Source organism: Ceratotherium simum, chromosome 29 (assembly GCF_057802395.1).
Source record: "Ceratotherium simum simum isolate JZ-2026a chromosome 29, ASM5780239v1, whole genome shotgun sequence".
Lineage (NCBI taxonomy): Eukaryota > Metazoa > Chordata > Mammalia > Perissodactyla > Rhinocerotidae > Ceratotherium > Ceratotherium simum.
Genome location: NC_141928.1, coordinates 6791197 through 6809452, shown reverse-complemented (window position 1 = coordinate 6809452; position 18256 = coordinate 6791197). Strand labels below are relative to the sequence as shown.

General features: G+C 53.9%; 1 protein-coding gene across 2 annotated transcripts in view; it reads left to right on the top strand.

Moving 5' to 3' along the window:
• HMCN2 (hemicentin 2) overlaps positions 1-18256 on the top strand; it is a 148851-nt gene that overhangs the window by 11251 nt on the left and 119344 nt on the right. For both annotated transcript variants that reach the window (XM_087419569.1, XM_087419568.1), the window contains exons 2-7: positions 4166-4236; positions 5479-5637; positions 6481-6603; positions 14514-14685; positions 15336-15442; positions 16366-16486. In XM_087419569.1, coding sequence (XP_087275695.1) covers positions 4166-4236; positions 5479-5637; positions 6481-6603; positions 14514-14685; positions 15336-15442; positions 16366-16486 — 753 coding nt within the window. The remainder of the gene's footprint in view (positions 1-4165; positions 4237-5478; positions 5638-6480; positions 6604-14513; positions 14686-15335; positions 15443-16365; positions 16487-18256) is intronic.

The following is an 18256-nucleotide window of genomic DNA, read 5'->3' as shown; positions in this document are numbered from 1 at the left end:
GCAGACATTTAAAAACTCTTGGCTTCAGTCTTTCCGAGGCCCCGCCCTCTGTCTGAGAGGAATCACAGACACTTTTGGCCATCTGGCCGGCCTTCCTTGAGTGTGACCAGCCAGCCCTTCTGCATGCCCTGCCGATGCCTGGGTTTGAGGACTCCTGACCTCCAGAGATGAGTATGTGTTATTTTAAGACACTAAGTTTGTAGTAATTTGTTACAGCAGCAATAGGAAAGTAATACAGAGGCCAACTTAAAATTCTTTCCAGGATCTCCAGCCCGGGGGATGCTCCCTGGCTCCTGGAATCTCCCGGGTCCTGTGTTAGCCATGCGGCCCCTGGTCCTCAGCGTGTGCTGGCTGAGTGCTGGGGACAGGAGGAGGTCAGATGACCACGTCACTGTTGGGGAGCATTGCTTAGGGGTCTGGGGGAGTCGGGGTTGAGCGATTTCCCAGAAGAATCTTCCTCTCTCCCAGAGCATAGAATCTCCCAGAACAACCTTGGCGATGGAAAGCCAGACCTTAGACTGTGGATCTGGCATCTTCCCCACCTTCCACCGCAGGGCCGCCCACTTTGGGTTTCTCAATCCAGTAAAATTGTTTAAAAAAAAAAAAAAAACTAAAAGAAAAGAGAAGAAAAAACCAGAGGGAACTGACAGGGATGACCAACTTTTTATCTTGCCAAGCAGAACTATGAACAGATTCAACTCCTTTAAAGTATTATTGTCCCCCCATGAAAGAAAGAGCAATCCTCAGCCCCCCAGGTAGGAAGCACAGAGACCAGGGAATAAAGGGCAGCCCTTCCCGCTGGAGTACGTTTAATTATGATAACTCATTTCACCAACTTTATTTTTCCTGTGTTGCTGCAATTGGGAGAGAATGTGGTCAGCCCAGCACTGGTCCAGCATTGGGAGCCACTGAGGTAGGCTGACATCGCTGATAGATCATGATGGGGGGCCGGGACCACCAGATTCAGAACTGGACACTGCAGAGGCTTCACTCAGTCTGCAGGCAATGAGCAGTTCCTGTCAGCAGCAGCTCCCCCCGCCTCGAGCAGGGCGGGATGTGAGCAGAACAGGGCACAAGGGAGGGTTCTGTAGCATGGGCAGGTAGGGTGGATCAGAGGCAGGAACGGCTGGGGATGGGGAGGACGCTTACGAGGTTGCTGAATTTGCATCCAGAGTCTTTACAAATGCCCTCGGCTTTGACCCAACAATTCTGCTTCTGGGAATGTATCCCAAGGAAACAACTGCAGTGGTGCTTAAATGCTATGGATCTAAAGGCGTTCTTAATAACATTCTTCCTTATAAAAATTGGGAAAAAAAACAATATGGGATGGGGCAAGTCCATTATTAGACATTTATACAAAGGAAATACTTTGTAGCCATCAAAAATTATTTGAATTGAGTATTTACCTTCTGGAAAGATGCTCACAGTGTGTTGTTCAGTGAAAACAATCGGGTCAAAGATAGTATGTTATTTATACGTCAATAGAAATTCTGCTTAAAATAGTATGCATGTATGTAAGATATAGTTATATGTTTACAAATATGCATAAAAGTTTTCAGGGTTATATATACAAATAAAAGTGACTATCTCTGGTTGGTAGAATTCCCTTCTTTTTCTGCATGTTAGGAATTTCTGTGTACAGTTCCTAGGGAGCAGTTGTCAAGAGCTCAGATTCTGGAGTTGTACAGACTGAGGCTCATATCCCAGCTCTGCCGCTTACTGGCTGTGTGTCTTGGGCAAGTTACTTAACCTCTCTGGGCTTCCATTTTCTCCTCTTAAAAATGTGGGTAAGACTTGGACCTACCAGGTGCCAGGGAGGATTCAGTAAGCTAATACACAGGCAGCATCTCAGCACGTGCCTGGTACTTAGTAAATGTCAGTATCATTAATGCTTTTTTTTTTTTTTTTTTTTAAACAATGAACCTGTATTATCGTGTAATAAAGAAATAACCAACGGTGAGTAAAATTATTGTTCATCTCAGTCAAACTAGAATTTGAGGACCTCGTGTTGGAGGAAGACTGTCTGCCTGTCTGCCCAGTGTGAGACCACCCGCTGGAGTGGGCGAGTGCGTCTTCATATCAGCAGGGCCAGCTCACATTTGCTGAGTCTTTGCTCTGTGTCCCTACCTGGCTTCACGGAATTCTCGCAGTGATGGTTCTCAGCCAGGAGAGATGGTGGTGTTATATGCCTCATTTTACAGATGGGGAAACTGAGGCTGGGGCAGTGAAGGAAGCCCTGAGAGGCCCCAGGGCTGGTGAAGGATGGAGCCAGGATTCCAGTCAGATCTGTCTGGGGTCAAAGGCCGAGGGTTTGGCTGAATTAGTTACTGCAGAGTTCAGAGAGAGGGAGGTGGGGGGAAGACTTGGTAAAGGTCATAGCCAGTGAGGAAGCGGGCGTGGACATGATGAATAAAAACAGAACCTGGAGGCAGGGCCCTCCAGGGGGAGAGTCTTCAAGTGTGCGGCAGGAAAACTGGTGTCCACACTTCTCCTTGATAATTGTGGATGCGTGCCAGATAATTCCACAGGAATCATCTAAGGAGGACCGAGGTCTGCTGACTAGTTGCCGAGTGTGGGAGTTTTTTTAGGGTGACTGGAGTTTAGAATTCCTGAACTAAAAATAGTCCATTACTAGAGTTCACCAAGGACTCAAAAGAAATATTTTCCTAAGAAATCTGCAGTCCACACAACCTTGTAAAACCCCCATTGTGCACATGTCTACGCAGCGAGTGGACATTCTAGCCCTGTTCTCGGGCACTGGTAGCCTTGTCTTATGTTGGCTGTGGCTTTCAATTACTGCTATTAAAAAAAAAACCTTTTTATTAGGGAATATTTCAAATATATACAAAGTGAGCAGAACGGTACAATGAGTCCCCATATGCCCATCACCCAGCATCACCAAATATAAAAAAATTCTGCCATTCCTGTTTCATCTTTACCTCCTCCCACCCTCCACCCCCCCCAGTGATGATCAGTTTTTATAGTTCTTTTTTTAAGAGATAAAATTTACATACATTGAAATGCACAAGTCTTCGCTGTTACCTTTTGACAAACGGATGCGCCTGTGGAACCCACACTCCTATCACAGTATAGAACGTTCCTGTCTCCTCAGGCAGTTCCTTTGCATCTCCTCCAAGTGAATCTCCCCTATCCCCCAGACAACCTCTGTTCTGATTTTTTTCATCTGAGATTAATTCTGCCTGTCCCAGAACTTCCTGTAAAGGGAACCATGTCGTTTGCACTCTCTCGTGTCTGGCTTCTGTCGTGAAGCGTTATGTCTGTGAGATTCATCCGTGTGGTTATCTGGATGGGTAGCGTGTTGTGTTTCCTTGCTGAGTGGTATTTGATTATATGACTACAGCACAGTTTATTTATCCCTTCTCTGGCTGACGAACATGAGGCTTGTTCCCAGCTTTGGGCTGTTAGGAATACACTGCTGTGCACATTGGAGCACAAGTCTCAACGTGGAGGTGCGATGTCATTTCTCCTGGGTAAACGCCTAGGAGTGGAACGACTGGACCACGTGGTGGGTGCACGTTTAACTTTTCAGAAACTTCCGTTGTCTTCCAAAGTGGTTGACCCATTTTGCATTCCCGCGGGCTGTGGGCGAGAGCTCTAGTTGCTCTGCGTCCTTGCCAACGTTTGGTGTCATCAACCTTTGTGATTTCATTTTGGTCTTTGTAAATGGGCTAGTGTGTGGATGGTGTTTCTGAAAGATTAGCTGCTGGTGATCAGTCTGGTGTTGGAGGGTTGCTGTGTGGTCTAAACCAGATGATTTGTTCACTTCTGTTTCCGTGTCTTCCCAGGATTCCTTTCCCCCGACGGTGGGAGTGGGTGGGCCGGTAGAGGGAGGTTCCTGGGGAGTCGTGGTCACAAAAGATGGGGGAACCGCTGTTCTGAGGGAGGAACTGGGGGTTGCCTCTGCCCCAACTCTGAGCTCCCCTGGAGCTCAGGTGCCCGTTTGGAGCGGGGCAGGGGGGCTGAGTGGTCTGACCCTGGCAGGCCTGGAAGCTGCTCCCTTACTGCTCCCCCTTTCGCGGGGGTCTCTGAGGCCCAGGCCTCAGCTCCCCTCAGCTTTGGCCGCACGTGGTGTACTGCTGCCCCAGCCCCTGGAGGCCGTGCATCGGGAGCCCCCGCCCACCCGGCCTCTCTCTCTTCCCTGCAGACATCTACCCGGTGACCCTCACGGCGGACCCGGCAGTGTTCCAGAAGGAGCTGAGGAAGCTCGATGTGCAGGTGGGCCGCCCGCCCCTGGCTGCCGCCCTCTATGCCTTCTTCCCAGGCCAGGCCGGGGGCAAGGTCTCCGCCCCACCCAGGGGCCAGGATGGTGGCTTCTCGCAACCGCCATGGCCCGCCTCCCAGCTCCGCTTGTGGCCTGCACCCCAGCTTGGTGTCCTGGGGATTCTCTACTCCTTGGAGGTCCTTGCTTTATTCAGTTAACCAACTATCTACAGGAGCCCCTGTGCCTGGCACACAGTAGGTGCTTATTATTTAGTGAATGGACGAAGGGGTGGAAGGAGAAAGTATGTGGTAGCTGAGGGACAATGTTAGAGGGGTCAGTTCAGACCCCTAAAACCAGGCCCAAGACTGGGTCAGGTGCCCCATGGCCACCTGGGCTTCTCTGCCACACCAAACACCTCAGTTCAGCATCTGTCCTTCCCCTGTGCACTGAGACCCTCAGCTTCCTGAAGGCAAGGACCCCACGTATCAGTCTAGGTACTGCTGGGTCCCAGAACAGGCCCGGCACCTACCAGGGGCTCAGTGAGTCCTCGTGGGGTGAATGAGTGAACCAAGGAAAGAAGCGTTTACTGAGAAGTTACCACATGCACATCCCGCTGCTGGTGCTGGGCGTGGAGCCTGGGCGATTCAGGATGCGCTCCCTTCCCGCCGAGAGCTCCCGTCTGGTGGGGAGAGAGGGGAGGAGTGTGTGTTTAGGATCGATTCCAGGGCAGGTTGCAAAGAGGATTTGGGGAGGCAGCTTTGAATGCTTTCCTCTGCCTGTCACCCATCTCTCCTCCTGGCCTCCCCTCCACCCCTCTGTCCTCTGAGCCTTGGCTACCATGTGGCTTCTTTGGGGCATCTGTTGGATGTCCCATCCCTGGGACATCCCATCCCTGGGACTTGGAGGATGCTCGCATCCCTCCTCCCCTGCTTGCAGCTCTCATCACAGTGGTAATTAAATAATCCTGTTGTGGTTATTAGTGTAGAGGCTGCCTCCCACCCCAGACCTGTGGGAGGGACCGTCACTCTAATGTGGGTGGGTGAATGAATGATGTTGCTTGTCTGAAGTTAAAGCAGGTTGGATGCTACATTGTGTCTCAGGGAAGGGAGAGGCTGGGGCCCTGGCCTGACCCCTGGATGGGCGGGACAGAGGAAGCTCGAGGGAACTCCCACCTCCTGTTGGTTTCAGAGGCGTCCCTGGGTGGGCCCCATGTGGAGGAGGTGGGCGGCAGCTGCTGACACGCTCCTGTCCTCCAGGGAGGTGGTGACTGCCCAGAGATGAGTGTGGGGGCCATCAAGGCTGCCGTGGAGGTGGCCAACCCCGGCTCCTTCATCTACGTCTTCTCGGATGCTCGCGCCAAGGACTACCACAAGAAGGAGGAGGTGCTGCGGCTCCTGCAGCTGAAACAGTCGCAGGTGAGCAAACCGGCCTTGGGGGTCTTGGGAGGGTCCTGAGGAGGCTGGGGCCTCCAGCTCCGGCAGCCCGAGCCCCCACCTGGGGAGTGGAGGCCGGGCACTTCTCTTCCACAGCCTGGGGTCCAGCCACGCCGGCCGCCCCTCAAGACGGAGCTGGTCTGGTGAATTCCAAGTGTGTTCTCATGCTCGGCCCTCCCAGCCCCCGCCGGCTCACGCCTCCCTGGCGAGGCCGTCCTTGATAAAGACCACACCACCCTACTCCTTTCACACCCTGTCAAAGTCTGTGCGATCCATCTTCCCCCTGGCGTCGCCTCTGCTCCCTGTCTCTGCCACGCACGGCGCCCTTCTCCCATGGTCTCAGGGTCTGGAAGCCTGCCTGGGCTTCTTTTTGCTTTCGCAACGCGGGTGGGGGAGGGATGTGCATGGGGACTGGAGAAGGGCCGGCCCGTTTGATATCCTTGGGTGAGGATCTCAAGGGCTGGGGCGGCTTCTCCGTTCCCCCGTCTAGAACAAACTCCTTCTCCAGCGTTCTTCTAACTCCGTGGGCTCCGGGGCCACTCGGAGTGGAGTCGATTTCCGTTCTCTTCCTTGTTGATTTAATAACAACTCCCATTTATTGAGCACCTACTGTATTCCTGGCCCTGGGCTGAACCCTTGACTTGCGTGGGTCCTCATCCCCGAGGGGGGGGTTCTCTTATGGTTCCCGTTTTACAGATGTGTCATCTGAGCCCAGAGAGAGGAGAGGGCCAGCCCCAAGCGGCTCCCCGCCGGCTCCGGTCCTGCCACTCACGCCTGGAGAAGGTGGCGGGGAGCCGTGAGCCGGGCTGCGTGTCCCTCTTCCAGGTGGTGTTTGTGCTGACGGGGGACTGTGGTGACCGCACCCATCCTGGCTACCTGGCCTACGAGGAGATCGCTGCCACCAGCTCTGGGCAGGTGTTCCACCTGGACAAGCAGCAGGTGACCGAGGTGAGCCTCCCCTGGGCATCCTGTGTCCCCAGGCGGCTCTGCCCGGTGGCTGGAGAGCATCGTAGATGAGCGTGGCTGAGGGCTCACCCCGCAGCCGGTGAGGAGCACTGTAGTCTCACCAGACCCTCCCACCCTCCCCAGCGGCAGGTGCTACGGGGTTCCGATTCCGCAGGTGAGGAGGCCGGGACGGACGTGAAGAAGCACCCCGGGGTTTAGCCCGGGGCCCGCAGCTGGTCCCGGCTGGCAGGATGGACCTAGCAGAGTTTGGCGGAAGTGGGAGTGTGGGGTGAGCTTCTCCCCAGGGTCAGGGAACCCAGGAGTTGGGGGAGGAGCGTGGAGACCACCAGATTCAGGCTGTGTTGCTAGGACAGAAAATCCTGCTCCGGGACTTGCAGGGAGGGCTTTGCTTCGCGCTGTGGCCTGGGTGCAGGGCTGCCAGTGGTCTGGCTTCACTCGGCCTGGCGCTGACCGGGTGTCTGCGTTCTTGTCTTGTTCTTGGGCCAGCTGCCTGCCCTCCTCTCCTCTAGGCTCCATCAGCTGCTCTGGGCTCTCCCTCGTTCCCTCTGCCCCACATGCCCCTTCCTTCCCGGGAGCCAGAGGGATCCTTCCAGTGATGAGCTGGTAAATGTTTCACAACCATGTCCCCGGAAATAGCAAGAATGCCCATTTCTATGGTGTAAATGCTCCTGCCTTAGCTGATTTCAAGCTGCCGTCGTGAAGTCACTGAGCAGAGTTGGGAAGTGATGCTTACAGTTGACTTTCTTGAGCCTGTAATGGGCTGGCTTCAGCATCCCACTGGATCCTTCTAAAACAAATCTGGCCAACAGGTCCCTCTCTGTGGACCCTGGAGGAGGTCCAGACCCTTATCTGAACTCGGCCTTTCTGATGCCCATACCTATGTTCTCCCCCTTGCCCACTGCCACCTCCCTGCCGGCCTCTTTGCTGTTTCTTCAATGCCCCGTGTCTTTCCTACCCCAGGGCCTTTGCTCATGCACCTTGCTTGTCCTGCTCCCCCTCCCCTGGCTCCTCCTTGTCTTCCCAGTCATAACTGAAATGCACTTCCTCCGGGAGACCTTCCTGGATTTCCCGTCAAGATTAAGCCTCCTTTCATACCCTCTCTCAGCTGGCTGTGCTGCTTTACATAATTGTAATTTTATAATTGTGCGATTATTTAATGCCACGAGGCTGTGAGCTCCCGAAGGGCCAGTTGCTACTGTATCGCATGCACAGCCTCCAGCACGTAGCAGGTGTTCAGTAAATAGCTAGTGAATGGACAGACGTCCCATGCACCTGGGGCCCTGGGAAGAGGAAGGCGAGAGAGGCAGCGTCTCTGAGGCCGGTCAGGCCTTGAGCCAGCCCTGCTGTCGCCTCCAGCAGAGGGTTTCGTGTGTTGTGTATTTGTGGACTGGAGAGATGGTCTCCAGGGCCGTGTTTAGATTAGCGTGCCTTAACTCCCTGTTGACAGATGGCGTTTATGGCTCCCTGTGACACATTAATATTTATTTTTTGGCGTGTCAGCCGACTCTGACACTGAGCCGCCTGAGCGGGGGTGGGAGGCGTTTCAGGGTGGAAGGATGGCCTGGTTCTTGTTTTGGGGGAGATCTTTTTGGGCAATTACACAAGAACTGGGTTCCCACCAGGGGCAAATCAGACGGCAGGGCCACTGGGCAGGTCGGCAGAGGACGGCTTGCCCAGGTATGGGGCTGGACTCCCCTGTTCTCTCCCAGGGAGGGAAACTGGGGTGAATCCACCAGCTCCTGGCTGTGGTGCCAGCCTCCTGCCGTGGGAGCCTGCTGGGCGGCGTGTCTGACTTGGTGGGCCCTCCCATGGCCAGGACTGGCTGCCTCCGGGCAGGGGCCTTGATCCCTCTCCTTCCTGGACGCAGAAGTCTGCTGTTCAGTAGCTTAATGCCTTGGACCTGGCCCTTTCCAGATGTTCCCAGACTTTTGACAAGCCTGGGAAAATGGCCGGGGCAGCCAGGGCTGTGATCATCCCCCCAGGAGAGGGGACAGTGCCTTTGCCCAAGCCGAGGGGGCTCCGGCTGGGAGAAGGACTCCTCAGAAGTTGCAAAAGTCCCCAAACGTGTACGTGTAGTGAGTCCTTTTACCTTTGCAAAGTGCGCCCGGTGTGGCAGGAGCGACACGTTCTGCATGCTCTCCCCTCCTTTCTTGAGCACCTGCCACGTGCCCGTGCAGCGTTGGGTGCTGGGCACAGAGAGATTGTCCGTCAAGCTCGGGTCCCAGTGCTCCTGAGCATTTAGCTTTTCCAGTTTGGGGCTGACCTTGCTGGTACCAGGGAGCCCCTTGGTTTCCAGGGTAACTGAGGAAAGTAAAGATCCCCTCCCCCTGCAAGGCTCATTTGGAGCTTTCACCATCCTTGAACAGATAGGGGAGGCAGGCAGCATGGCCCCGGGGCCTGTCCCAGAGGTGCACATTTCTGATCAAGGCTTAGCTAGGTCCAAGAACCCCTTTGATCCAGCACAGCTTTCCCGCCGGCTTCCCCCAGCTCAGACCCAGCTCAGCATACTGTCACCAGCCCTAGCAGAATGGGACAGAATTGCCGGGCAAACCCCATCATCCTGCAGCCTTCCCTGGTCCTGGGAAGTCCCATTCTGGAGGCTCCGACCCTTGCCCTGTTTAGCACCAGCAGGTACAAATATGACAGATTGCCCAGATTCTGCACATCAACTAGGCAAAAGGTCAACTGCCTTCTAAGCCGGTGGCGGGGCGGGTGGGGGGCGGGGTCGGGGGGTGGGTAGAGGGGAGGTCTGACCAGGTGGTTCTGATTAACGGATCAGAAGGCACAGGCCCTGGAGATGACTTCATCCTGGACTCTTCCCCGAGGAGGCGTGTGGAGGAGGGTTAAGCCACATGCCGGCTTTAGACCCCAGCCCTGCCACCTCCCTACAGTGTGACCTAGAGCACTGTGCTTAACCTCTCTGGGCCTCCACTTCCTCGTGTGCACAGCTGGGCTATGGGAGCCCCTGCCTAGTGAGACAGCGGCGAGGATGAAAGGAACCTGTGTGTGGGACGACCTGGGCCCGAGGCCGGGCACCGGGAAGCCCTTGGTAAGGGCTAGTGATGGCTGCGTCTCAGTGTAAGCCCGGAATACACCCCCCACCCCCGGCTCCAGCAAAGCCCCCTGAAGCGTAAGGGCTCTCTATGGAGAAGGTTCTCAGGAAAGTGGAGCCTGGACAAGGGCCTGGGTGCCCCGTCGGCAGGGGCTAGCGCTCTCTGTCCATCCCTCCCCACAAGGTTCCTGACACGGGCCCCGGAATCCAGCCCTCAGCTTTCCGATCTGTGGCTCTGAGGCCCTTTCGGCCCCCTGGCTTCCCCGCTCTGCTTCCTCAGCCGGCCTGGCTGTCAAGTGTCCTGGGAGGAGCCCCAGGGGAAGAGTTATCTGCTGTGAAGGGCCCGGCGGCAGCCATCTGGCCGGGGCGGCAGCGCCAGATTCTTTCGTTCCCTCCCCGTCAGCGACAGCGAGGAGTCCCAGTGCATCTCTGGCTCCCAGGCCCCTCTGGTCCCGAGAACATCTGGAAGCCATTGCCTTCACCAAGTAAACACGGAGCGTGCTCGGTGAAGTCTCCTCAGAGTCCACTCTGAGCCCTGGGGGCATGGCAGGGTCCAGAAGGCCTTCGCCTACGGGGGTCTGGCCTCGTGTGGGTGAGGCGGTCACCCCCCCAGCTCCCGGGTGGTGATGTGCTTACAGGGCAGGCCCCATGGGCACGCTGCCTTCTGGCAGGGTCACTGCCGTTCCATCCCATCTCAGCCCTCTCCGGGGTTCAGTAGCCCGAACTAGGCATCTTCTCTCCATCAGAACATCCTAGAAGGAGCTTGTAATGACAGCTGCAACACAGTAGCGGGTGTGACTGGTCGGGGTAATTGTCAGCACTTCCTGGCAGCTCGGCTCAGTTACGATGCCCTCCCGACCCCTGACCAGGCCTGGCCCAGGGGAGAGGACGTGGTCCCGGGGCTGTTGCCTTGCTGTCGAGGGAGTTGCCCCCCTTACCTCGCCAACCTCTGTCCGCCTCTCCAGCTGGGAGCCCTTGGCTGCCGCTTCCTTCCAGTACACCCCCGCCTGGACGGAGGACCTTGTCCCCACTCCTTGGCGAAGACAGGTGGGACCTTTTCGAGAGAAACATTATTTAGAAAGCGAGGCAAAACAGAAGAATTAAGTAGCTCCAAGTATATAAACAGATGGGTTTTCAGAACACAGAATTCTTATCCTGGGATCACTGAAATCTAGCTATAAAATCTAGGCACATATGTTCCAGCTCAGTCTGAACAAAACATTCATTTTCGAAATCTTGGGCAGTTCTTCCAATTCTCTTCTTTTTCCTTTCCCTTCCACAGAAGATCATGTGGCAGGCAGAGCTGAAGGACTCTGATGTAGAGCAAGGATGGCCAATAGGTAGCATGCAAGTTGTTACTTTCTAATCCCATATCCATGGCAGACATTGCTAATCAATCACAGAACTTTTTCTAATTATTAAGGCTGAATGTGGCTTTGCATTTCTTCTTCAAACAGTATTCCAGGAAGCCACTTCCAGTGGATTAGGGTTGGCAAGCAACAGGATACCACTATGGTTGCTCGGGTATATATCAAAGTCATGGCATACATGTTCTTTTTAAATGACTTTCACTTTAAAAAATTACCGTGAAAAATGTGGAAGATGATATAGAAAAGTAAAAAGAATATGTGTACCAACTAGATTGAGCAATGAACATTTTTGTTTCATCTCTCTCTTTTTATACTTTTGCTGAAGGGTGACACTTTATCCATAAAAATTCAGCATGGATTTTTTTAAAAAAGATAATCTCCAACATAACCTACAATATCATCTAATGAAATTAATAGTACTTTGCTAGTGTCATCTAATGCCCGTTCCACATTCAAATTTCTCTAATTGTCCTCAAAACGTCTCTTATAACAGTTTTTGTCCTATCAGGATTTAATCAAGGGCTGTGCATTTCATTTGGTTGTTATGTCTATTAAGTCTCTGAAATCTGGAACAGTCTACCCTTTTTTTGATGCCACTAACTTGTTGGAGAGGCATTGGTGGTGCAGTGTCCCATGTTCCCAATTCATTGGATTGTTTCCTTATGGTGTCATTAACTTGACCCCCTATATGTCTGCTAAACTGAGAGTTAGCTCTAACTGACTGTTTAGGTGGAGGCCGACATTTTTGGCAGGACTGTTTCATAGTCAGTGCTGTGTGTATTTTCTATTGCATCACACCAGGAAGCAAATAATGTCTGGTTGTCCTACTATTACTGATGACAAGTTTGATTACTGGGTTAAGGTGGTGACAGCCAGCTCTCTGCATTGTAAGGCCATGTTTTTCCCTTTATGACTCAAGTGGTCAGTGGGGTAATGCTGGGGCTCCATGTGGACATCCAGTTCCCCATCACCTTTTCGTCTAATGGTCTAGCATCCACTGAGGTTGCTTGCCTGAAACGATGATTTCCTTAGGGGTTGCAAGATGATGATTTCCTAATTGTGTCATTTCTTCCACATTTATTAGTGGCCATTCTTTCATGAAAAAGAGATTTTCCTCCTCAAAAGGGTTGACTTCATTTCTCTGAGGCACAATTCATGTTGAAAAGGGGAGAATCACACTTGCTTCTTTCTCTTTTAGAAGTTGCGGGGCTGGCCCACGTAGTGGTTAAGTTCGCGCACCCCGCTTCAGCGGCCTGGGGTTTGCAGGTTCAGATCTCAGGCACGGACCTGCTCACCACTCATCCAAGCCTTGCTGCGGTGGTGTCTCATGTAAAGTAGAGGAAGATGGGCACGGATGTTAGCCCAGGGCCAATCTTCCTCAGCAAAAAGAGGAGGATTGGCAGCAGATGTTAGCTCAGGGCTAATCTTCCTCACCAAAAAAAAAGAAGTTGCCTTCATTAGTGGCAAGTGAGGTTTTATTGTTTTGAATTTTGCTTTTCTTTTTTGAGTATCATTATGGGCACATAGATTATATAATTCGATTAATTATGGTTATTATTTCTTTTTGGGACTCAAGTTGTCCCAAATGTAACCCACAGGAGCTCCTTCAAGCTGGTGCCTTTGTCCTGTTGATAAGTCCCCTTTAGTCTTTGAGAACTTCCCTGCTTTATGGAATCACCGGTTGTCCCAGGCTTACCTTGTAAATTGCCTGCCCCAGACCTGGAATCAGCCATTTCTCCAAGGAACCTTCGAAGGGAATGGTATTTAGAAACGACTGGGTTCTAAATTCACTTGGAGTGAATGTATACATGCATAAGATACTTATGGTTCTCTCTTACACTTGGCTGTAAGAGAAAATCTTGGTTCAGAAAACATTAACGTCTTGAATTCTTTGCTTTATCCTACAAGATACATAAAACAGTTTCGCAATCACAATACTGATAGTTCTGCCAACTTAAAACTACTGAGAAAGATTTCTTGGCAGTTCTTTTTGTGCTTGGGATGCCTCCCGCTGAGAAAGTACAGTTGAGCCTCTGGGTTTTCAGTTTGCTTGGAGTTGTCTTTTCTTTCTGTGGCTTTGGTGCTGATTTGTTGTGCAGTCAGGTTGGAGTCTTGTTTTGTTTCAGTTTATGGTTTGTGCAGAATGCTTCTGGAAGTCACTTGGCCTGGAAGGAGATGGTTCAGACTGGAGGGGCCCCTCTTTCTTGGTTGTCTTACGGAACCTGGGAGGCTTGTCTGTTGCGCAGGAGGCGTGAGTTGGGGGAAGGGGTGGAATTGACTGAGACCTTTGCGTCTGCGAGCACCTGAGGCGAGCCTGGTGGCCCTGTTCCGGAGGTGTGTGCCCTGCGTATCACCCACAGTGAACACACTTCCTGAACACCCGCTCTGCACCAGCCCTGAGCTGGGGGCACAGGAGAGGATCTCTGTCCTTGTGGGGCTCCCAGGCCAATAGGGTAGACAAGCCGGGATCTCACCAGGAGCTGGTCGATGAAGAGGGGCAGGGCATTTCTGCAAAGAGAACAGCGTGTGTGGTGGCGCTGCCTAGGGAGGCGTGGAGGTCCAGCCCAGCAAGCACGGGGAGAGTCAGGGGCACAGTGTCCAACTCTGTCAGGCTGGACGGGGGAACCACAGAACGTAGGGCCTTGAAGGTAAGGATTTGGAGAAACTAAATAGTCTTGTGCTCAGTGAGATACCATCCTAGACTGGATCCAGGGTTGTTGACATGGGCTCCATGCACTCATGGGGATGGTCTTTGAGGGAGCTTGAGAACTCCCTAAAATCGTGCTCCAAATGTGCACCTAAGCAGTATGGTATTCTGGAGAGAGAGGCCTTATCTGTTCCCTGATTTTCAATGGGACCTGTCCAAACCACACAAGATTTTAGAATGAGTGAGCAACTATAGAAACCAAGGATTTAAGATTTCTCAACATTGTGAGAAGGAGCAAGAGGAGACTGTCTTTGCAGCAGACCCTCTCTGTCCCGCTTAGAGAGCGTGGTGCCCTGGTGGGAGCACAGTCTGAGGCCCCTTGGGGGGTGATGGTGAACTACATTGGTCTGGGGGAGATTCTGGATCTCCAGGGTTCATGTGTAGGAGGCATCAGGGGGGCTTCCTGCAGGAAGTGATGGGTGCCGTAGAAGTTGGCCAGGTGAAGAAGGAGGGAAGAGTTTTCCCGGCAGAAGGACGTCCCTTGCTTCTTCCCTCTGAGCTGAGTCCTCTGGGTGCCTCAGTTCAGGAGCCACAGCTCTGAGCCCACAGGCCAGGAGGTGACGACGTGTGAATCGGGCCTGGTGCAGGGCAGTGGGGTGTGGCCTCGGGTGACCTGGAAAGCCTGTATGCTGCCTAAAACCCATGGGGGGACCAGATTCTGTGCACGGCTGGCAGCCTGTTAGGGGCCCACCTCAGATGGGCCAGACACAAGCGAGACATCATGGGCACCTGCCAGCGTCAGCTTCTCATACCCGCCTCCCAGGTGCTGAAGTGGGTGGAGTCAGCGCTCCAGGCCTCCAAGGTGCACCTGCTGTCCACGGACCATGAGGAGGAGGGTGAGCACTCGTGGAGGATCCCTCTCGACCCCAGCCTGAAGGAGGTCACCATCTCCCTGAGCGGCCCAGGGCCCAAGATCGAAGTCCGAGACCCGCTGGGTACGTGCGCCAGGGCCGGCCCCCTCTTGGCCCCGAGGCTGAGCTGGCAGTCCAGGAGGGGACAAAGAGAGAGACCTGGGGTGGCAGGGGGTTTGGACGCTCTGGAAACAAGGAGGGTGGAGTGATGCCAGGGAGAGGGCAGAGAGGGTGCCTGTAGTAGGTGAGGAAGCAGGGGGCCAGTGGCAGCCAAGCAAGAGGAAGTAAAATAATGGCGGGACCGGGGTGTGAGGTGCATATGGAGTCTTCCCCGTGTTCTCTCGGTGGATCCCTGCAGCGGCCTGGCGGGTCGATTGGGCAAGAATTAGTAGTACACCATACAGATGGGAAGCTGGGGCTCTGGGAGGTGGGATGACTTGTCAGGGTCACCCAGGATCGGTGTGATTTGGACCCGGCCACCTGGCCCCACAATGCTCCGAGGATGCCGTGAGCACCCGGGTGTAGAGGCCAGGTGCACAGCCCACACCTGGGGAGGGAGGAGGGCGGAGTGCAGAATGAGGCGGAGGCCTGAGCATTGCTGAAGCCCCCTTGTCAGTTCCTCTGGGAAGCCTGAGGCTGGTGTTTGGAGGGCTGTGGGTTCTTGGGGACAGAGTCGGGCCTCTGTCACCCCCAGGAAAGGGTCAGGGACTGAGCAGTCCTTGGGGCTTCCACAGGGAGGATCCTGCAGAAAGATGACGGCCTCAACGTGCTCCTCAACATCCCTGACTCGGCCAGGGTTGTGGCCTTTAAGCCTGAGCATCCTGGACTGTGGTCCATCAAGGTAGGAGGCCCTGGGTTCCGGGGGAGAGGGGAGACCAGCTTCACTGAGTGGACACCATTTCCCTCCTGCCTGCCCCGGGCAGCCGGGGGCCCTGGGAAGCTGAGGGGTGGAGAGTGGGTGCTGATGTGGGCATATCAATAGAAGTAAAAGGTCAAGAACAGAGGAAGGGTATTCTGCTTTGCACCAGTGAGAGAAAGTGGAGTGGTTTGGCATTAGGGAACATTTAAGAAGGACTTGAAATAACAACTTGAGTGTCCAGAGGTGGGTGACTGAGCCGGCTTGTGGCTCAGAACCCTGTCCCGTGAAGAATGCACAAAAGAAGCCAGGGTGACCTTGGGGGGAATGGCTCAGAGAGGCAGGGCTGGTAGAGGGAGCTGGGCCTGCTATAATCTGCAAGGTGCTGGAAGCCGGAGACAGGGGCAGGCTGGGCTCCCGACAGTGTCCTCGGATGGGGCAGCCTGTTGCCTCGGAAGGACGTGAGTGCCTGCTGCTCAACAAACATTTATTGAGCGCCTGCTGGGTGCCAGGCACTGTGCTCAGTGCTGCTGGGGAAGTGGCAGCGTTGACCCCTGCCCTTCAGACTCTGAGCATCTCTGAGCCAAGAGCTCTAGTGCCCACGGGGAAGGCAAGGCGGGGATTAGACGTGCAGGGGGACAGACAGGCCTAGCGGGTGTTGAGGGGAGCTGGAAAGGCAGGGCAGCTTCGAGTCCTGCTCAGGACAGGGCTGTCAGCTGGGGCTTCTTCATTTTCATTTGGGGAGCATCGTGCTGGGCCCCCGAGGAGCAGGAAAGTTGCCCAGGTATCTGCAAAGGCAGGAGAATTCCAGCTGCTGACACTGGGCCTGGCTGGGTCGGCCGCCTCCTGCCCTGGAGCTGGGGTGCTGGAGTCGGACGCCCTGGTGACGTGGGCCCGGCCTGTGCCAGGTCTATAGCAGCGGCCGCCATTCTGTGAGGATCACCGGCATCAGCAACATCGACTTCCGAGCCGGCTTCTCCACTCGGCCCTCCCTGGACCTCAACCACACCATCGAGTGGCCTCTGCAAGGTACAGAGCTCCTGACCCTGGGGGCGACGCAGAGCCACCTGCTGAAGGGGTGGGCTTGCCTTGGGCAGTGGTGGGAGCTCTGGGGCATAGGCTATGAGTGTGTGACTATGGAGTGGGCCCTGCGGAGGCCAGGTTGAGCCGTTCTCTCAAACCACAGTGAGCTGAGCCCCAGCCCCAGCCCAGGTGACACTATGACCATTTACCTTTAGAACATCCTTCCTGCCCCCACAGGCCTCCAGGACCTTCTGCTGTCCCACTTACTGCTGAGTTCACACCTTCTCCTTTCTCTTTGTCAAAACTTGTCTGTCTAGAGCCTGACTTCTTTGGTTTTCGGGTGAACATCGAGCTAGTCCAGTAAACTAACAGGCACTAGTGAGTTGATAGCTCACCTGAAAAGAAGAACAATGTCTTACTCCAAAGGAATGAATGTCCTGATGGATGTTTTGATGGCCCGGGGGCTGATGGGGTTGGTAGCCTGAGGGCAGGTTGAAGTTGGAGGCACAGGGTCAGTTTTCTGATTAGAAGACGCCCACTGGGGTCTGAGGTTGCCTGTGTGCCCGTGGTGGTTCCATCTGGAGAATGCTGAGCCCCAGAGCGGGCAGGGGCTTCTGGCTCAGGTTGCCAGAGCTCCATGCCAGAAAATACCATCTGGTGGCCAGATCAAGGGCCCCAATTTATAGTTTGGAAAATATGGTCCCTCATCACGGGGCCACTCAGAGGATTTTGTTAGGACCAGCTCAGAAGAGAGAGGAGGAATGGCCTAGACCAGGTCAAGCTAACTCTGGACCACTGAATAGTGACCAAAAATAGTACCTGCGAGACCCTTCGAGCTTTCTTTCGAGTCTGTACCTTCTCTGAAGTTTGTCATTCTTGTCGGCCCTTGTTGGTTTCCCTGCCAGGACCAGCAGTAGTATCTTCAAAATGGAAAGGGGGCTGCTTGCTCATTTTGTGTTTGTTTTTGCTAACAGCAGGAAGAAGAGAGGCAGGGAAACTTTGTTCCTATTCTAAAGCCAGGAGACAAAAGGAATGCTAAATGGGGTGCTAGAGTAGGGATTGAAAACTGGTCGGTTCCCAGGGCCAGTCCGTGGTGGGAGAGGGTGAAGGAGGCCACGTGTGACCCTCTCGGGTTTCTGCTGTTGATAAAGATGTGAGTCCAAGACATTTTTTCAAAAAAAGAGAGAAATAGCAGCAGGGCAATTAAAAATGATAAATAGCACTTGGCCCTTGGCCTCAGGGCCAGGGGCATCAGGGAGTGGGGGAGACTGTGGCTAACTGGACAGTGGCTGCCTGGGCTGCAGGGATCAGCTGCTACGTGCTGTTTGCTAATTTTTACAATGTGGGAATGGGGCCCGGCACTGACACACTTGATTTTTCAAGGCAGTCTAGAATTCTAGATTTTTACGTGTCCTTTCCAGATTCTTTGATGTTTCTTCAAAAATTTTAAGGCATTTCATGGACCACACCAACTACACCCTCTGGTCCCTGGTTTATGATCTCTGAGAGAAGAAAATTAATAGCTTTCTGAAAAGAGAGAGACCTGACAGAAGTTCCCAAATCAGCTAAGGGAATTGTGAAACCCAAGTCCAGTTCTGTCTTTTCTGGGATAGTGTGAAAGTGTATTTCTAATAAGATAGAAAAGGAGAGCTGAGCACAGGGAGAGGGGGGGCAGGAGTCAGAGTCCCCAGACTAGGGTGTGTATCTCACCTTTGCCAGTCCCAGAGCCTGCCTGATGACAGCCAACACCAGAGTTAATGGGGGGCGGGGAGGGAG